General features: G+C 43.7%; 1 protein-coding gene across 1 annotated transcript in view; it reads left to right on the forward strand.

Annotated features, from left to right (window-relative positions):
• Nucleotides 1-20,761, forward strand: part of STOX2 (storkhead box 2) — a gene marked incomplete at its 3' end in the record, with an annotated part of 101,740 nt that extends 80,979 nt beyond the window's left edge. Inside the window, exons 2-4 of the mRNA XM_082863957.1 lie at nt 4,209-4,361; nt 13,295-15,560; nt 20,566-20,761. Coding sequence (XP_082720083.1) covers nt 4,209-4,361; nt 13,295-15,560; nt 20,566-20,761 — 2,615 coding nt within the window. The remainder of the gene's footprint in view (nt 1-4,208; nt 4,362-13,294; nt 15,561-20,565) is intronic.
• Between the last annotated feature and the right edge of the window lie 558 nt (nt 20,762-21,319).

Below are 21,319 nucleotides of genomic sequence, written 5' to 3' on the forward strand. Positions count from 1 at the left end.
GGGGAAAAAGCTTGGTGAGTTCAAAGAACAGAGGAAGTTGTGAGCATGTTGTAGGGGGGAGCGGAAGAGGGGTCGGCGGATGGTCCCAGATGTGGGTGGACAGGCTCAGGCCAGCGTAGACCCGGCAAGGAGTTCCGATCTCCTAGGCGCAGTCGGCAGTCACTGCAGGATTTCATGCAGGGAAGCAGCGTGTTTTACGCTTTTCTAAGAAGACTGCTCTGTGGAGAACGGAGTGTTGGGTAGGAGAGAGTGCTGGGAGGCATCAAGCCATTGTCATGGGCCAGGTGAGGGGGACAGTGACCTGGGGTAGGGGTCGCATGGCAGATGGAGTGGAGGGAAGAGACCCAGGAAGCATGTGGGTGTAGAGGACACAGGATGGCCGGTGGGGTGGGACGGGAGTGAGAAGTAATTTATCTTAGTGCAGTATAAAAGCAAGAGGACGGGCTTCCCTGGTGGCACAGTGGTTGAGAGTCCGCCTGCCGATGCAGGGGACACGGGTTCGTGCCCCGGTCTGGGAAGATCCCACATGCCGCGGAGCGGCTGGGCCCGTGAGCCATGGCCACTGAGCCTGCGCGTCCGGAGCCTGTGCTCCGCAACGGGAGAGGCCACAACAGTGAGAGGCCCGCGTCCCGCAAATAAATAAATAAATTAATTAATTAAATAAAATAAAAACAAGAGGACGTGGAGATGGTCACTTAGAGCATCCAAATTCCATTTGATTCTCTCTCCTGAGTTAAATGTTATTCCACGTATTCAGTATTATAGTGAAACTGAGCTTTTTCAATACCAATGCGTTTCAAGAGACACTTAAAGCTTACTTGCCTCTTACAGTTGGCTGCAGTGACTGAAAAGAAATTAACTTAGAAGATCAGTAAACGTTTGATATTTGTTAGTTAAACTAAACAAGAATTTCAGCTAACAGCATAAGGACAAGCATGACCTAAACTCGTTAATTTTGCTAATAGTCATTCCTTCTTTACAGAAAGCTCAAGTTCCCTATAACATATACAAAATTAGAAAATAGACCTGCATTATTTTAAAAAATCCTATTTAGTATTTTTGTATCTTTAGTCTTCTGAGAAGTCCATAAGTATGACAGGCAAATTCTAGAAGGTGTTACCCTCCCAAATGATGCACAGGTCCAAAGGTACTGGAACGTGCTTTGATCGCCCCACCCCACCCCCACATGCTTGTTAGCTGACCCCATTGTCCTTTTCATCTGACTTACGAAATTATTCCAGGGACTTCCCTGGAGGTCCAGTGGTTAAGATGCCCTGCTTCCCAGCCTCAGAGCACAGGGAGATCAGCTCGGTGCTTTGTGACCACCTAGAGGGGTAGGATAGGGAGGGTGGGAGGGAGACGCAAGAGGGAGGAGATATGGGGATATATGTATATGTATAGCTGATACACTTTGTTATACAGCAGAAACTAACACACCATTTTAAAGCAATTATACTCCAATAAAGATATTAAAAAAAAAAAAAAAGATGCCGTGCTTCCACTGCAGGGGGCATGGGTTCCATCCCTGGTCTGGGAACTAAGATCCCACATGCCGTGTGGCATGGCCAAAAAAAAAAAATGCCGGGTGACTTTGAAGTCCACGTAACCAACCTAGCAACTCTTAAGAAACCTGCCTCACTGCGGCTCATCCTGTCCTGTAGAAGGTGGAGGGACAGAGAAGGATCCACAGGAGAGATCTTTAGAGTGGCTATGGCTGAGCTACACAGCCACCATGGGGAGGGGAGATTTGAACATGAGTAGCTCCAAACACACCCCTCTACTGCATCTCACCACCACCATTAGTTCATCCTTTACACAGAAGCCTTTAGAATACGGTTGTGTTTGAATGAAGGGTACAACAGTTTTTCAAAGATTTAAATACACTCTTCTAGGCAGTAGCAAGCTTGCCTACTGAGATGGGCACAGTCCACATAATTCTGTCATTTTTGGTTTTTGGTTTTTTTTTTTTTCCGATACGCGGGCCTCTCACTGTTGTGGCCTCTCCCGTTGCGGAGCACAGGCTCCGGACGCGCAGGCTCAGCGGCCATGGCTCACGGGCTCAGCCGCTCCGCGGCATGTGGGATCTTCCCAGACCGGGGCACGAACCCGTGTCCCCTGCATCGGCAGGCGGACTCTCATCCACTGCGCCACCAGGGAAGCCCAATTCTGTCATTTTTGAGTCACCAATATGAATTGAGCTTCACCAGCCCGTGAGTGAAACTCACATCCTCAGCAGACTCCCAAAATTCCGTGTTCCAGCTTCTGCCCTCTGCTACCCCAACAAATATTTGCGAGCATCTCTCAGAGGTCTATCTTTTTATGAGACTTACATCCCATAGGCCCTGGCAGTCTGTGGGTTCTAAGTTAGGTCAGTTCCTGGTTTCTGCTGCTCTGGATTTGTGTATTTCCCCCATCTCTCTGGCTGTTGAGGAAGTGTCTCCCTCTTGTCAGACCCACATCTTACAGAGAATGGAGCCACAGCAGAGCTGATCGGAGCCCCGAGGGCTGCAGGAAAGAGGGGAGCGTTGGACTGAGCTGGGCCTGGGGATGAGGGGGGTCAGGCTTCAACCTTTGACACTGGGGTCCTGATGCTCCATCTGGTGCACCTGTTAGACTTACCCCCTCACCTGTTGGTTTTCATTCCCAGGTGCTGTTGCCTGGTTTTATCCATCAAAGCATTTCCCATCCAGTCCATCAAAGCAGGGTTCACGTTCTTTCCCAGAAGGCCTCAGGATTCCCCCGTCAAACTAGGAGTTGTGGCTGGGTGCAGCAGGCTGGTCCACCCCAGAGCACCCAGACACCTTCCTGGAGGCTGTTGCTTAATGCCACAGGTTGGCCCAAGTCCAGTTCTGGTTAGTCACGGTGATTTATAACAAGAGTGAAATCATACTTGGAAACAAGAGGAGAGATTATGTAAATCCATGTGGGAAAGAAGCTTAGAAGCTCACAGATTTTCTGCTCCGCTGATGGTTTCACCCCCTTTCTGAATGGCCTTTCTCAAGTGAAACCTTACAGAACCCCAAGGAAGAAACAGGTGGCACGCAGATGTCAGGAGCAGATTTCCCTGCCCTCCCACCCCTCCCTCTGCTGGGGGCACCCCTCCCTGCCCCCAGAAGCCTCTCTGGGGAATGCTAGGGATCCTTCCTTGGAACATGACTTGAAAATCACACTGTGACGCCAAGATTGCAGAAAGGAAGGCAGTTATGTGCATTAAATGTTGCCATGTCTGCCCCTGGCTTCTGGGTCTGCAGCCTCCCCCCACCTGCATTGGCTCTTTCAGATGCAAACGTGTGCAGGATATGCCAGAGCCCTTCCTGGGTGGTAAGATCGTCCTCCTCGTGGCACCGGAGTCCTCTTCTTGAAATTCATATCTGACACTGTCATTCCTTAAATTCCTTCTCTGGCGCACCATCCTTCATAGAATGAAGGCCTTGGGCACTCAGCTCTTTGCTGTTAATAGTCCCTATATACCTGTCCCCCTTCTCTGCTGCTCCCCAGAAAATACCCCTACGCCCCACAGCCACCCGGCACACTCCCACTTCAGCACCGGATTCAAGCTGCACGACCTTGGTAAAACCTCCTCTCACTTCCTGGTTCTAAGCTCCGTCCTCACCTCCGGCTGGTGTACATCACTCTACCCTCTCTGCCCCAGAGTTTATTTTTCAGCCTTCTCTGGCGCACGATGAACGTTGGTCTGTCTCCTCCGCTTAAATGGAAACTCCTTGAGGGCAGAGGTGTTGGTGGGAGGGGGCTTATTCACTTTCCCAAGTGACTCCCAAGACCCCAGCAGATGCCTGGGGCAAAGGGCACCCAGCGTTTGAATGAATGAATCCTCAAGTTCCCACAAGTGCATTTGTCGAGATGTGAATGACAGTTATTAAACAAATCAGCTCTGAGTTAATAAAAGCAGAGATCATTTGAAGAGACTCCGTTGTTGCAAGCCTTTCAGTAGCAAGTCTATTTAAACGAGATCTCAGGTTTTAAACGCAAGTCTTCTTTGCGGAAGCAACTGAAGCTTCCACCGTTCTGTGCACGTCTTTCCACCTGAGAGGACGTGGCTGTAACGCACCTCAGTGTTGAGGGTTGATTGTATTCATTGCACAAGGAACAGGTGAGAGTCATGGGAGAGGCGCGTGTGTGTGGAGGTGTGTGTGTGACAAGTGGCTGGGTCTTAATGAACCACTTACTTGAAAATTGTCTTTCTACAGGTGATGTGTCACCAATCAGTATGTCTCCCATCAGTCAATCTCAGTTTATCCCACTCGGGGAAATCCTTTGCTTGGCCATCTCCGCAATGAACTCGGCAAGAAAACCTGTCACCCAAGAAGCACTGATGGAGCACCTGACCACCTGTTTCCCAGGTAACAAGAAAAGAATGAGGCGCTTCCCAGATGGATGTGTGCTCTGGCTGCCCTGGGACTTCCTATGGACAGTTCATCCCATGTTTAAGTCTAATAGGAAAAGAAAAATCTTTGACAAAACTGACCAGTAACTTTTCTTAGTTCTGTAATTAAAAACCAAGGCACTAGTGTCACTTCAAAAATAATTTGCCTTCTTCAGCTGTAATAGTTTTTAATTGGCACTGAGGGAAAGAAATTAAATCAGAATCCTTGAAGAATTCTGTGAAAGACTACCACAATTCCATTTAACCTTTACAACACAACCTTGTTAAAAAGTACATGAACATCTTCATTCATGGGACCGGGTCAGAAACAACTGAAAATTTGTCCTAAGGGATTCAGCTACAAAGAGAGTAATGTCAAAAATAAACATTATCTTGCATGCTCATGTCACGGCCTGATGAGTTTTAAGAGTATGCTATTTGATAAATTAAACTGACCTTATATTAAAAGAAAAAAATTAAACAAAATGGTTCTTTTTCCTTTTAAAATTTTTTTAATTTTTAAATTTTTGTATTGGAGTATAGTTAATTTACAATGTTGTGTTAGTTTCAAGTGTACAGCAAAGTGATTCTATATATATATATATATATATATATTCTTTTTCAGATTATTTTCCATTATAGGTTATTATCCTATATTGAGTGTAGTTCCCTGTGCTATACAGCAGGTCGCTGTTGTTTACCTATTTTGTATATTGTAGTGTGTACATGTTAATCCCAAACTCATAATTTATCTCTGCCACCACCCCCCCACCGTTGCTATCCCCTTTAGTAACCATAAGTTTGTTTTCTATGTCTTTGAGTCTGTTTCTGTTCTGTAAATAAGTTCATTTGTATCCTTTTCTTCGATTCCACATATAAGTAATATTGATATATCTGTCTTTCTCTGTCTGACTTATTTCAGTTAGTATGATAATCTCTAGGTCCATTCGTGTTGCTGCAAATGGCATTATTTCATTCTTTTTAACAGCTGAGTAATATTCTATTGGGGGGAGAAAATACACACACACACCCCCCACATCTTATTTATCCATTCATCTGTTGATGGACACTTAGGTTGTTTTCACATCTTGGCTATTGTAAATAGTGCTGCTGTGGCCATTGGGGTGCATGTATCTTTTCAAGTTAGAATTTTCTCCAGATATATGCCCAGGAGTGGGATTGCAGGATTGTCTTTTTCTCTTAAGTATTATAAAAAGAAGATAATAGCCCAGCCACTGTATGAATAGTATCTGATGCCTCCAGTGCTAGAAGATGTTAGGAGTGGTGATAAGCTGAGGAATTCTCATGTCCTGTCTCAAGAGAAACAGCCCACTACTCAGCTCCAGTGTATTGTATCTGCCCCCCAAAAAAATATAGAACCCTCCCAGAGTTGCCAAATCTTCTAATTTTTTAAGACAATCTGGAAATACAGTTTTAGGTGAAATCTATAAATTTCCTTAAATAATGGCAATTTGCATGTGTGTGTGTCTTTTAACATGTGTATGCTGACGACATACAAGTCGAATAAAACACATTATTGGGCCACCAGTTTGCCAACTTGGCCTGATCTCAACCCATACCTAGCTTGAAACAGAGCTTACGTTAAAAATGAGCGACAAACACTTGACATATTTTTCATTCGACCTAGAAGAGACTTTAAACCTCAGTAAAATGAGCTGTTGGCTGCATTTGTTAGCTTTTGCTACAAAATGCTGGGTAACAGTTACAGAACATCAGTGACGTATGACGATGAACATTTATTTAGCTCATGGGTCTGTGGGTTCTCCACGAGTCAGCTGGTCCAGGCTGGAACTTGCCAGGTGACTGTTCCATCTGTACTCCGTCCACTTTGGAGAAGGGGACCTATTCTGCTCGTTGGGGTGGCAGAGGCCCAAGAGAACAAGTCCAGGGGCTCTGGGGCTCTTCAGACCTCTGGTCATGCCACGCCCACTAACATTTCATTGACCAAAGCAAACCCGGCCAAACTTAAAGTCAAGGTGTAGGGAAATGCAGCCCACCCATGGGGAGACGGCAGAGGGACTACTTTTAAATAGTCACCCACCGTGTTGAGTCTCCCCACTTTTCCTGTTGCCCCAAAGGAACTTCATATTTCTCTCCCAGTGATTTTTTTCCCTCCTTTTGGGGTTTTCTAATTATCACCTTTGAACAACATGGGTTAGAACTGTGCAAGTCCATTTATCCATGAATTTTTTTCAATAAATCTAGTATCTGTATTTTCCTTTCATAAATCTTTAAATTAACTAAGGGTAAGGGAATGTTTGTGTTCAATTAGAGATCACAATATGTGGAATCAAAACCAGACTATCTCAGCTTCCTGCCCTTGGGTGAGTCATTTATCAATTCCTCTGTTTTTGAGGCAGAGATAGCAGTACCCGGATTTTTGACCACGAGTGGGGGCGGTGCCCCTAACGCCTGCATTGTTCAAGTGTCAACTGTAATATGTTTTGAAATTACATGTACTCTTTAAAAGCTCTGACATGAGCCCACCCCTTCAACCTATTGATTATCTTAAATTTTCTAACATTTTATTATCTCTGAATATTCTTCACTGTCTGTCTTTCTCTGTTAACTTCCAGGCGACTCCTTTTCCGTTCAATAGTAAGATAAGAGAATCCCAGGTGAGATTACTTAAGGGGACAAATGTGTTCATGAACTAATGCTCTTGTGAAGGAAGGCTGTTCTTTTTGGCCTTTTACCTGGGTAGCCTCTTCTGACATCAAACATCCCAGCTGCTTTTAAAATCCCTCTGTTTTTATGTAGGTTCATGAGAGATCCCATAGCTTTTCCAAACTTGGTTACATATCTCCCATTACAGGGCCATAAAATAGAGAACAGAGGGTTTCCCTGGTGGTGCAGTGGTTAAGAATCCGCCTGCCAATGCAGGGGACGCGGGTTTGAGCCCTAGTCTGCGAAGATCCCACATGCTGTGGAGCAACTAAGCCCATGCCCCATGACTACTGAGCCTGCCCTCTAGAGCCCATGAGCCACACCTACTGAAGCCCGCAAGCCACAACTACTGAAGCCCGCGCGCCTAGAGTCTGTGCTCCGCAACAAGAGAAGCCACCGCAATGAGAAGCCCGTGCACCACAACGAAGAGTAGCCCCCGCTTGCCGCAACTAGAGAAAGCCTACGTGCAGCAACAAAGAACCAACGCAACCAAAAATAAATTAAATTAATTAAATTAATTTTTAAAAATAGAGAAAAGAAAGAACACAGAGCAAGTATGTAATAGGTAATTGTGGGTCACTGCCAGACAGCTGCTAACAGTGTAACTAAGTTGGAATATTTTGTAGAGAAATCCATAGAACAACTCTTTGCTAGTTTTTATGGTAAGTGACCCTAAATCCCAAGGCCTCGCATTCAGATGGACCAAGAGGAGCTAACAACCTTTTTCATATGATGATTTATTGGTCAACCCCAGAAGTTTGCAAGGACACCATACAAACCTGAGTCTAGGGCAGGGCTTGGCAGACTATGGCCTGCAGGCTGTGTGTGGCCCTCCACTTGTTTTTGTAAATAAAGTTTTATTGGAACACAGCCACACCTGTTAGTTTATATATTGTTTTTGGCTCCTTAGGCTACAGAGTTGAATAGTGGCAACTGGGAGATCATATGGCTCATCAAGCCTGAAATAGTTATTACTATCTGGCTCTTTACAGAAAAACTTTGCCAACCACTGGTTTAGGGCAAGGTAGTAATTATTTAAAACTTTGTTCAGCAGTAGCTCTGCATTTTAAACTACTATTTCCCGAAATGAAGTTTTGTTTCCTGCCTGCCTTCCTTCTTTTCTTATCTCTCTTCCTCCTTTTTTCATTTTTCCTTTGATTTTTCTGCTTTTCTTTCGCTGTCATTTAAGTTACTTCAGAACAGAACAATTTAGAAAACTTAATACTGTTCAAATTCTGTTTGAAAAATGTATTTCAGTGCAATTCTAAAACTTTGGAGGGATTCATATATCATTTTTTTTGTTTTTTAAAGGTAACACTATTTACTTTTTATTATTTTACTACTTGAAAATAAAGTTTTGAAGTCTAACTGAATATTATTAAAACATTCAAGCTCTTATTTTTAATGCATATGTTATAAATAGAATAGTCTAGATTTTGGCCTCTTCCTGTTTTAGACATCCATATTCTAAAGAAACTTTTTATTAAAAAGTCTTCTAGTAAAAATGTCTGATATGCCGATACTTAAACCTTTTTATCATCTTTCTATATCGGTTAATTTTTTTTTTTTTTTTTTTTTTGCGGTACACAGGCCTCTCACTGCTGTGGCCTCTCCCGCCGCGGAGCACAGGCTCCGGACGCGCAGGCTCAGCGGCCACGGCTCACGGGCCCAGCCGCTCCGTGGCATGTGGGATCCTCCCGGACCGGGACACGAACCCACGTCCCCTGCATCGGCAGGCAGACTCTCAACCACTGCACCACCAGGGAAGCCCTATATTGGTTAAATTTTTGAAAACAACTTTTATATACCAGTTCACATTATAGAAATAAGAATATTTTTTAAAGGTTTGAAAAGAATAATTACTGCTTCTCAGCTTTCTAAATAGGTCCTCATACTATTATATATGGAATGGATAAACAACAAGGTTTTACTGTATGGCACAAGGAACTGTATTCAATATCCTGTGATAAACCATAATGGAAAAGAATATAAAAAAGAATGTATATATGTATAACTGAATCACTTTGATGTACAGCAGAAATCAGCACAGCATTGTAAATCAACTATACTTCAATTAAAAGTAACTACATTTTAAAAATAAATAAATAGGTCCTCATCCATCCAGAGTGATCATTTAAATTGGACTACTACTTGTTAAGTTATTACACCTGGATCTTCCCGGGAGGAAAGCTGACCCTCAGGGGAATAGAATTAGGCCTATAAGTCTGCTTATGGGCTCGAAGTTGACTTTCGAGTTTGCTGGAGACTAACATTATCTATACTGTGTTCTGTCTCCAGTTCATCCGTTGACATCGCTTCCTACTGAATTCCCCCTCAGCCAATGTCCTTCACAAACACGAAGAAATCATCCGAAGAAGCCCATTAAGTTTTCAGTCTACAATGCTTACCATACAGAACATGTACATATGTGCTCTGTTCCAACAATTGTCAGATTTGCAAGATTGAAGTGGTATATAAGTCTAAATAACCTCGCATTGGCATGCAGTATATTGAAATATCTGTTTTTGCTTTGAGAGATGTAAAGTGTAGGAAAGGAGAGAGGTCAGATTCCAGCCCTATTTGAGTGTAAAGCTTACCTTTGCTCTTTACGCTATCAAAATCCAAACTCATGATGACCTTTGGGACTAGAATATGGAAGTGATGGAATATGCAGACCTTGACAATCTCTATCACAGCCACATCCCCTTTTTCCTTTGAGCCCTACAGATTTCCAGTGGAATCCGGGGTTTCATAGACAATTGAAGATACCAGTCATTATACTGGAGCTTAATAATAAAATAATAATCATAAATATCAGTGACTTTCAGGTAAATCTTTGAAAACTCACAGGTAGGGGTATGGAAAATGGATTGGACAGGGAATGTTTCTAATTTGTTTTTTCAAATTAAACATTATTTGATTGATCCACTTGAAAATCCAAGACATCAAAACTTTAAATGTAAATTCTCTCTGGAAACTCTTTCTTATTCCTTCATTTGGAAACACTCAGAAAGTGGTAAGTAAACATGATTGCATTGTAGTCATGATTCCGTATAGTTTTGTGAGTTTTCTAAGATCAGCACTTGGTTGGCCTCCAATCAGCAAATTCTATAATACAGTGAAATTTTTGTTTTATAGTAATAGCTATTTTTATGAATAACTCTTCAGCTTTCCTTTTTTTTTTTTTGTGGTACGCGGGCCTGTCACTGCTGTGGCCTCTCCTGTTGCCAAGCACAGGCTCCGGACGCGCAGGCCCAGCAGCCATGGCTCACGGGCCTAGCGGCTCCGCGGCATGTGGGATCCTCCCGGACCGGGGCACGAACCCGTGTCCCCTGCATTGGCAGGCGGACTCTCACCCACTGCGCCACCAGGGAAGCCCAGCTTTCCCTTTTTATAGCAGCGTAGTAAACCAGTCAATCATGAATTCTTCTAATTCTTCTAAATGAGCCTTACCATTTTTTGAAAAATTTCTGTGTGACTAGTGCCCAGCAGAGGTTGTTCAGCAGAAGCAGAATATTAGTAGTGTTACTAGCAGGGGCGTAGAAGCTTCTTTTAAGTTGCTCCTCTCATGTGCAAGCATTTTCTGTATTATGTTGGCTCTCACGAATTGCAAATATATAGCTTGGGTTGTATCACTAATTCCATTGGCACTCATTTTTGTTTTGTACAGAAACTACCTTAAATTTTTTAAAAAAATTTGTTATTATACCAGCCTTAAAAACCAACATACATTTGCATAAAACCCAACATACATTGCTCAAGAGTAGCACCTTAGACAAAAAGGAAACCGTGCAGCTCAAAAATTAAATAATTATATTAAACAATACATCATTCAGAAGCAGTGTTATCTTTTCTGCCTTGATCACAATGGGTGCCCTCTGAAGAGGGTAACAAAAATGGGTATGTAACTTACTCATACATGGACTCTCTCCCCTTGAGAACTGCAGGCCGTTTCCAGTGTTTTTGTATTTCACTTCCATAGTTTTGGAAGGATTGGGGGAGCCTAAACTTCTCAGCTTACCCAGCTGTTCTAGGCTGTTACACAATGTTCTTTGAAGGTAACGGGGGTTTCCATGGATCCTGACCCAAAGTTGAGACTACTGATAGCTAACATTTGTGAGCGCTCACTGTGTCAAGCAGTGTTCTTCATACACTAAACTCATTTAAACTCACAACAACCCTCTGAAGGTAGGTACTGTTATTGTCCACATTTTGATGACAGTCAGTAGAGGCTCAGAGAGGTTAAGCAAGTTGCCTAAGGTGATACCAGCTGTAGTAGTTCTCTAAAACAGTCATAACAAAGTACAGGTGGCTCGTCTTACAGTTCTGGATGCTACAAGTCCCAAATCAAAGTATCATCAGAGTTGGTTGGTTTCTTCTGAGGGCTGTGAGGGGAGAATCTGCCCCAGCCTCTCCCCTTGGCTAGTAGTTAGCTGCCTTCTACCAGGGTCTCTTCACATCGTCTTTTCTCTGTGATGTCTCTGTGTCCAAATTTCCCCTTGTCATAGTGGCTTAGGGCTCACTCTAATGACCTCATTTTAACTTGATTATCTCTATAAAGACCACATGTCTAAATAAGGTCACATTCTGGGGTACTGGGGTTTAGGACTTAAACATATGAATGGGGGGTGGCGCGCTTTCAGTCTCCACTGAAATTGCCATTTTTGTGGGTCAGACACTGTTGAATATTGCCAGGATGATTCAACCTGACCTATTTCCAAATGACATCATTCAGGTCAGTCTTAGAAATATTATCACCCATGATTTGCCTGGCACTGAGGCAGGGAGAATACTAAAGAAATAAAATAAATGCGCTACAGCCTAGAGAATTTATACTCTCTTAAGAATGTATGTTCTTAATTATCTCAAAGTAGACAATGCTTAAATGTGCACACAAAACCCTTTGAAAAAGATATCAGTCCCTGTACAAAGGAATATCTGTGATTTTTTTCTGGAATTTCTATTCTAGCAAGGACAGCAGTTTGGGACTCAGTGACCAGATAGATGTAGAGCCTCTAAGCTTTCACTGGTGTATTTATTAGAGCTCTCTGGTTATGAATCTGAGAAACCACCTTCATCCTGCTGGCTCATGCCAACAAGGATGAACTTCTCACCTGAATTCCACCAATCACTTTCAAATTTGAAGGTGATGATTTCAAAATTGGAGAGTACATCCTAAACAATGGTCAAGTCTAGTTGCCCTTTGATATAATTTATAAAATTAAGTTTATTAAGTAAACTTAATCTTAAAATGAGTGCATGGAGTAACTCCAAGTGTACGTGGTAGCCTCTATGTATTTTAGATTTGTTTTTCAATACCAAGATGGCTATTTCAACCCTGTTTCCCCAGTTGCTTTTATTGAAAAAGTCTTTTTTGTAAATTTATATATACCAAAAACATTTTTTATTCATTTAAAAATATCCTGTCTTTGGGAATTCCCTGGCAGTCCAGTGGTTAGGTAGGACTCAGTGCTTCCACTGCAGGGGGCACAGGTTCGATGTCTGGTTGGGGAACTAAGATCCCACATGCCGGGAGGCCAAAAAAAAAATTCTGTCTTTAACGATTCAGTTCAGTAAAGGTTTTTAACAACAGTAGCCACCTAACGCCATCTATCTTCCATGTCTCTCTCCCAGCCTTTATATGTTCCTGTTCTGTTGGTAGTAATATTCCATAAGAGTTATCAGAGAAAACTAGGATTCACACTAAACTCAATGAACACCTGTGAATCCTGCTTAGTTTCTGTCTGATACTACTTAGAGGCTTGCAAAATTAGTTAGATTCTGTGTTAGTCCGTTCGGGCTACTGTAACAAAATACCAGGGACTGGGTGGCTGAAATAACAGACATTTATTTCTCACAACTCTGGGGGCAGGGAAGTCCAAGACCAAGGCGCCTGCAGGCTTGGTGTCCGGTGAGAGCCCTCCTGCTGTTTTGCAGACAGCCGTACCCTCAAGTCACGCAGAGAGAGAGAGAGAGAGAGAGAGAGAGAGAGAGGGCTTAGTCTCTTCTCTTCTCATAACGCCACATCACAGAGGCTGCACGCTCATGACCTCATCACCTCCCAAACACCCCACGTCCTATTACTGTCACATTGGGGTTCGGGGCTTGAACGTGGGGATCAGGTCAGCAGGGGGACCATTCAATCCAGAGCATACTTGGAAAACTCCGGAATCAACACCACGTCCCCTCTTCATTCTCACGAGTGTGTCCTTTGGGTTTCAGGTGTTCCCACCCCAAGCCAAGAAATTCTCCGGCATACGCTGAACACGCTGGTCCGGGAGCGGAAGATCTACCCGACTCCAGATGGCTACTTCATCGTAACCCCGCAGACTTATTTCATAACTCCTTCCCTCATAAGAACTAACAGTAAATGGTACCATTTGGATGAGAGGATACCTGACAGGTCTCAGTGTACCTCTCCCCAGCCCGGGACCATCACGCCCTCTGCCTCAGGCTGCGTCAGGGAAAGAACGTTGCCCAGGAACCACTGCGACTCTTGCCACTGCTGTAGGGAAGATGTGCACGGCGTGCACACGGCCACCCTGCAGAGGAAGACCGCCAAGGACTGCAAAGACCCGTACTGCCCTCCTTCCCTCTGCCAGGTGCCACCCACTGAAAAGAGCAAAAATACTGTCAACTTTTCGTATAAGACGGAAACTCTCTCCAAACCTAAAGATAGTGAAAAGCAGTCCAAAAAATTCGGACTCAAGTTATTCCGGCTCAGTTTTAAAAAAGACAAGACCAAACAGCTAGCCAATTTTTCCGCCCAATTTCCTCCCGAAGAGTGGCCCCTGCGGGATGAGGACACGCCAACTACTATCCCTCGGGAGGTGGAAATGGAGATCATTAGGCGTATTAACCCGGACTTGACCGTGGAAAATGTCATGAGGCACACTGCACTAATGAAGAAACTTGAAGAAGAGAAAGCGCATAGGAGTAAAGCCGGGTCCTCCGCCCATCACAGCGGAAGAAGTAAAAAGAGTCGGACTCATCGCAAGTCCCACGGAAAGTCTCGGTCGCACAGCAAGACGCGAGTGTCCAAAGGAGACCCGTCAGATGGCTCCCATCTGGACATCCCGGGTGAAAGAGAGTATGACTTTTGCGATCCTCTTACCAGGGCTCCCCGGGAAGGCTGCTTCATCATCAAACACAAAGGTGATAACTTCATCATGCATAGCAATGCGAACGTGATTGAGTCTCATTTCCCCATGACTCCAGAATGGGACGTGTCTGGGGAACTGGCCAAAAGGAGAACTGAGATGCCTTTTCCTGAGCCTTCCCGGGGAAGCTCCCACTCAAAAGTGCACCGAAGCCACAGCCATACCCAGGACCGAAGGTCCAGGAATGAGAGATCCAACAAGGCCAAGGAGAGGTCCAGATCCATGGATAATTCCAAAGGTCCTCTGGGTGCTTCTTCTCTGGGGATGCCTGAAGACCTGGCTGAAGGCTGTAGCCAAGACGACCAGACCCCCAGCCAATCCTACATTGACGACAGTACTTTAAGGCCTGCACAGACTGTCAGTCATCAAAGGGCTCACATTTCGTCCACAAGCTACAAAGAGGTGTGTATTCCAGAAATAGTCAGTGGCAGCAAGGAACCTCCCAGTGCTTGCAGCCTCTTGGAGCCAGGCAAACTGCCCGAGAGTTTGCCATCCTTTGGTGAACTCAACTCTTGTCCAACAAAAACAGCTGCAGATGACTATTTCCAGTGTAACACCTCCAGCGAGACGGTGCTCACGGCGCCGTCACCTCTGGGAAAGAACAAAGAGGACCATGACACTCTGACCCTGGCGGAAGGGGTGAAAAAGCTGCCTCTGTCGGACAGGCAGGCCCCACATCCCTCCAGGGAGCCTGTAGGACACAAGGAGGAGTCGCCAAAGGGGCCGGGTGGGGGCCCAGCGGCTTCGGGCGCTGTGGCCGAAGGGATTGCCAATGGACGCCTCATCCAGCATCACAGTGCCGAGCCCAGCAGCCTGGACAAGAGGAAAGAGATATTCAGCAAAGACACACTGTTCAAACCTCTTCACAGCACCTTGTCTGTAAACAGCTATCACAAATCAAGCCTGTCTGTCCTCAAATCTCACCCGAAGACACCTGCGGACACACTGCCAGGCCGATGTGAGAAACTGGAGCCGTCCCTAGGGACCTCGGCTGCACAAGCCATGCCAGCTTCCCAGCGTCAGCAGGAATCAGTGGGGAACCAGGAGGCCTCTTTTGACTATTACAACGTCTCTGATGATGATGAGTCTGAGGAAGGGGCAAATAAGAACACAGAGGAGGAGAAAAACAGAGACGATGTGGGAACCATGCAGTGGCTCCTGGAAAGGGAGAAGGAAAGAGACTTGCAGAGGAAATTTGAGAAGAACCTCACCCTCCTTGCCCCAAAGGAGACCGACAGCAGCAGCAACCAGAGGGCCACCCATTCGGCGCGTCTGGACAGCATGGACAGCAGCAGTATCACGGTGGACAGTGGATTCAACTCCCCACGGTAGGAAGAGGCATCTCTCTGCACACACATACACCTACCGGGGCCTGGGGCTTTATAAAATAACTCGGAAGGTTTCTGATTTCACAGTCTCAGTTCTGTGAATGAGGGTTAAGAGTTGTGTGAGTTGTATTGTTAACAGCCTGTTTCTGACTTCTTTTTCAGGAATTGAAACAAATGTTTCTGCAGCTGTAGAGATCACCAATCTGGACTGGTGGGTTGGCCCCTTCCCATCCAATCTAAGACCAACATTTCCCAGTATTTTTCCTTCGATGTTTATATTGCCACCATGCTGATAAAGGAAGGGTTTTTTAAAGGTCCTTCAAAAATAGTAACTTTTTGAGTAGAATGAGTAGTCAGTGTGGAGGTGGGAGGTAGGGGTTGGGAATAACTGGATTGACTCAAGGATGGGCAGTCCTTCTAATGAGAATATAATAGCCAATTTCAAAACCTTTGCAGTGGATCTAGAAGCCTGTTACTATTTTAATCCCGACTTTTTATGCCGCCCTCACCCCTTGCTCTCATACACCTTCCTCTCACTGCTCAAAAGTCTGCAGACACATGGAACCTGTTCCTGTGACGTAAAGCTTAGGGGCCTGTGCGCCATTAGTTCAAAGCATGTGCCAGCACTTTTCTTTCTCCTCCTGCAGAACTAACACCATTTAGGCATGCTGATCGTGGTGTCTTCTTTTCAGTAGGTGATGGTAATTCAGCAGAGGTTGACAGCTAAGAGTGTGCAGTGCCCGATGGCCACGTCCAATGCAGTGAAGTGGTTCAGGGGTTTCAAAAACAAAAGGGAGTCTATGCAACTTTCCTTTTTTCTCCTTAATTCTTCCTTCTCTTCCAAGAGCAACTTGGGACCTGATTCTGCTTCTAAATTCTACTCCAGATTGGTGACTCTGAGATGCAGAAATAACATTGAGAGATTGACATCTCCCATTAGTTGTGATTCCCAACTTTTTACAATATTTATTATTTTAACAAGTCCAAGATATGATTATGTAGTTCATATATTTAATTATTAAGAGTTAAAATTAGTTATGTTGTAATCGTTTCACTCTATCTACGGATAATCTGGGGACAGAGCATCCCAAAATCAGAATTGGGAATCGTTATTCTGTTTATCCCTTATTGGGCCTTTGTTATTTCTTAAAGGGCTAGTTCTTTTTATTATTATTATTAATTTTTTTTTTTTATTGTCGTGTAACCTTCTTTTCCAAGTTAACACGTGTGGAAGTCTAATGTCTAAACAAACCACAGAGATGGCACTCTGGTTAAAGTGGAGACCAGGAGCCCCAGATCTCCTCTGCCCATCCCTCAAGGAGCCTAAGAGACTATGGGGGGGCATGGCACTCAGTCTGAAAACTACTGGCCTATTAAGTGACTTTTCTAAGACGTAATTTTTTGCTAAATATTTTTTAATCCCAAATCGAATCTTAACCAATTAGTTTATATATTCTTGTCTCTCTACTTCCCTCTTCAACTCTTGTTTTTCCTCTTGATTCCTAGTAGGGATACCAATAAGCGTAACTGAGAGTCTGCTATTGATGGTAGAAGTTCAGTACCATCGCTATGGAAGGTGTGGGTCATTTGCCTGGACGTTATGCTCTACTGTTTCTTACTATATAGCCTCTCCCTGCCTGATGCTTCTCTGCACCAGTTTCCAGCAATTCATTTGGCCCTCTTGGCCCCTGGACCTCCACGGAGGGAAAACCGCCATACTCCAGAGATAGCTGCTAAGGAGACCTTGAGAGTAGTTTAGTGGGTTCTAACTCAAAACTTTACCACTGCATAGTATTGAAAGTTTTTGTTTGGGAACAAGTAAAAAGAAACGTTCATGTAATCATTGAACCAATCTCTCCACAGAATATATTTTATTATCTCTAGATTTGGAGTACAGAATATGGAATTTATGAATGGGATTATTTCTTGAACTCAGCTTATTTGCATTGCTTTAATAATGTAGTCAAGGTCAAATGCGTTGTCCTGGTAGAAGAAAAAGGTCTTCCTAAGAAGACAGTCTTCACCCAGGAGCTATGTATCTGCCCAGTGTTATTAGGTGGAATTTTCTCTACAGAAAAAGGTAGATCACCCGTAAATTTCATGCAGTTAGAGAATCTACAGAACAATTCCTAATTTTACCCCTTTCGTAATGAATATCCTTTGGTTAGAAGCTGGGTGACAAACTTATTTTCTATATCTATTTTTAAACTACTTTAAACTTTTATTTTATCTCATTTGAAGTATCTCCCTATACTTCAATAAATGCCCTAATTTACCTTTCTGATGTATGAAGATGGTCTGCGAAGGAGAATATTTGAGTTACAGGGAGTTTTATTCTCCAGCGTGAGGAGTATTTTAGCCGTATAGTATTATCACGCAGACACCTCTCCACCACCGCAAGATACAGGAATCTTAAGTGGGCCGTTTACTCAGATTTTTCAGTAAATAATTGACAGAGCAGCTACGATCTAACCTCCTCCCCGTGCCAAAAAAAAGAGAAAAATCAAAATCAGAAAAGATGATCTTCCTACTCTCAGTCTTCAGTGTTGGCTCAGAGGTCATGTCCAGCCACATTTCCGAAAGTCTTCAGTCCCTCTTGTTGGGAACCAAAGGGCACTGAGAGAAGGAAACAAGGCAGAAACTTAAACTGTGCTGTGAGATCTAATATTGCAAATGAAAAATCCCGACATGCAAAGCCTGCTATTCCAAATCTGAGGCCAAAAACCGGTTGATAACCACAATATGAAAATCAGAGGGATTCAGGCTGCCAGGGATGTGTCTGCACAGTGTACTGTGCCGTCCAAGTGTGGGTCCAAGGGCAACGTGTGCAGCAAGAGGCGCAGCAGGGCCTCTTGGTTCAGTTTTTCTGCCTACAAATTCCTGAGATGTTATTTTTAATGTCGTACTCCATTAGTTCTCTTTAAAAAAGTAAGGAATTTTAAATTGGAGATCTGTGGTTACTGCTAACCGTCCCTCTCCATGAACTGTTTCACCATCATATCCACAGCCTTCCATATGACTGTCGCACATTGTACTCAGTGTCACGGCAATAATGAGATATACCCTTTGGAGACACTGGAACGCTCTATGTATTTATCACTATTAATATGTTGGCCGTGGTCAAGGGTGGTCTGAGTACAGAGAGCTCCTACCTTAGACCATCTGTTGCGATGATGTGTGTTGATGGTGCCTGGAAGACAGTAGGGTCTTGATAAACTAAACTCCCGCCTCAAAAGCTGGTTTAAAAGTGGATCCCTGAGACCTCAAAATGCATTTTCCCATAGAAATAAAACGGCATTAGTAGTGTATAGATTCCCAAGCCTACCCACAGTGGCTGCTGAATTCATCAGATGCCAGATGTGCTACAGAAATAGCTTATGTTTCTCTAGCTTTTTGGTGTACGGATTCCTCATTATTGCTTATTTCTTCTTCTGAGTCACTCAGTGAGTAGGTATGACACATAACTCGCCCTGTTTTAAAGATGAGGAAGTCAAATGCCATAAAAAGTTATCGCTGTGATTAAGAATGAAACTGAAGGAACGCGCCGTGACCTCTTTGAGGTTCTACATGTTTATTGCCCTTCTTCCTTCCTCCACCTGACCCTCAGTTGTAGTCCTGGAAAACCTCTGAGGAATTTTCTTAGAGGAGGTGTAAAGCAGGTAAGTAGGTAAGTGTAGCACTTTCCATTGCTTTAGTGATGATGTATTCTTTAGGCACGCCCAGATTTACGGTAAGCCTCATGAGAGAACTTAACTCACTTCTGTGAATGTATTAACCTTCCAGAGGTGCCCTCTGCAGTCAGGAAGGGTCCAGTTGTCTCTTTGGTAGCCAGTGAACAACATTCCTTTTAAACAATTAACTCTTGGCTTTTTGATGAGAAGCAAACTTAAGGCCACAGGGGGGTTAGGATGAAATAGCCTGTCAGGAATGGCTGCCACGGTATAATGTTCAGACAAAATTGCTACCAGTTTAGGATGGGAATGAAAGTGAGCTGTGAGGATGTCCCCTATGTAGTTTGACCTTCAGTCACTGATGGGGACCCACCTGTAGAATATTTTATACATCTTGAATCTATCCAGTAGAGTGGATGTTTTGAGCATCATTGTGGTTTCTTCCACCTCTTTGTAAGCTGATGTTTCTTACTACCATTTTGAGGACCTTGAACGTGAAACCCATTCAGTTCTGATCAATCAGGCCAAGTAATCTTATTTCTGCTGTTGCCCTACACATCTGACATGTTAAATGTTATAAACCTCTTGGAACAATAAAATCGCTTCAAGTATTTCTAAATTAGAAAAACTAAAAGAGAAATCGAAATACTAAAGCCTTTAAACCACCTCTGTTCTGTAAGAATCCTTTAAAAAATAAAATATTTCTACCAAATCAATGTACACAGGGAAAATCTAAGATTCCTTATCTGAAAATAGAATGTATTTTTTACTATAACATTATATGTTTGAAACAGAGGTATGAAGTGTTTGAAAAGAATTTTATTCCCATCAGTGTGGCATACTGGCTAGTGGCCTACTTGAAGTTCACCGCCAAAGTCAAAAATCTGCTACTCGAGAATGAAAACAAAATCATCAGGGTAAAATTATGGAGTTTATTCAGGAGCAGTTCTATCAATGAGTTTCAAGCCTGAAATGAAATCACTACCTGTGTATATTTATGAAGACTATTCTTTTTTAAAAACGAACGCGATAGCCATCTAGCACATCAGATCTTGAAGGTGTTTCCTTGAGCGTGAAAGGCAAGGGAAGACATTTATTTAGCTGTATAAAAACCCTTTATTCAGCATGCTGCTGATTATAACATGTCTTGTGAACACTGCCGAAGTCCAAGTTGGAGGAGCATATGTGAATAATCAGTATGAGATGGTATATACATGACATGATGAACCGACAGAGGAAATCCATTAACTGCATCATTTGCTCTTCCTCTAGGGCTCAATATATAATTATTTATGTTCCAAACAAAACCAAACAAAACCTTTTTACTCTTTTAGCACTCGGGAGAGCCTGGCTTCCAACACATCAAGCATTGTTGAAAGTAACCGTCGTCAGAACCCTACCTGGAGCCCGGCCCACGGTGGAGCTGGCCCGGCCTTCAATTTCCGAACAAGTACGGACAGCCCCACAAATGAAGCTGAGAAATTACAGAAACCTTCCAGCTGCTTGCAAGCTTCTGTTACTAGCGTGTGATAGTCCTTCTGCCTCAGATCTCCTGTCTCATTCGATACAGCCAAGTTTACGGCACTGGGACTGTTGTTTACATCTTCGGGAAGACAAGCATCTCAACGGCAGTTTTTGTGTTGACTTAAACTGTGCTGCTAAGTAGGCTAGGGCAAAAAATAACAACAACAAAATCTTTATTTCAGAGTATTGCTTTTCACATGTATGGCTCTGTAGCAACAAGAATAGCAGTAGGGGTGATATGTATACTTTTGCTTCACTAATTGTAACTGAGCACACATAGGAAAGTCTAGACACTGTCAGTGTAATATGCATTTTCGATGTCATGCAGTTGCCAAGTCCATTCTAAAATGCCACAGATGCGTGTTGCTCCCAGTCTGTGACCGAGTGGTACCACAGAACACTGATCCTTGACACTTCCAAAAACAAAAGACAAAACAAAACAAAAACTAAGCCTCCACAAAATGTCAAATGCAAGGGTCTACCTTTAGGGAAATCGATGCCAACTGACTAAAGGGGACCCCAGCCCTTCGTGTGTGAATCGTTTAGGCCCCAGTCACTTTGCAC

Source organism: Leucopleurus acutus (assembly GCF_964270905.1).
Source record: "Leucopleurus acutus genome assembly, chromosome: 21".
Lineage (NCBI taxonomy): Eukaryota > Metazoa > Chordata > Mammalia > Artiodactyla > Delphinidae > Leucopleurus > Leucopleurus acutus.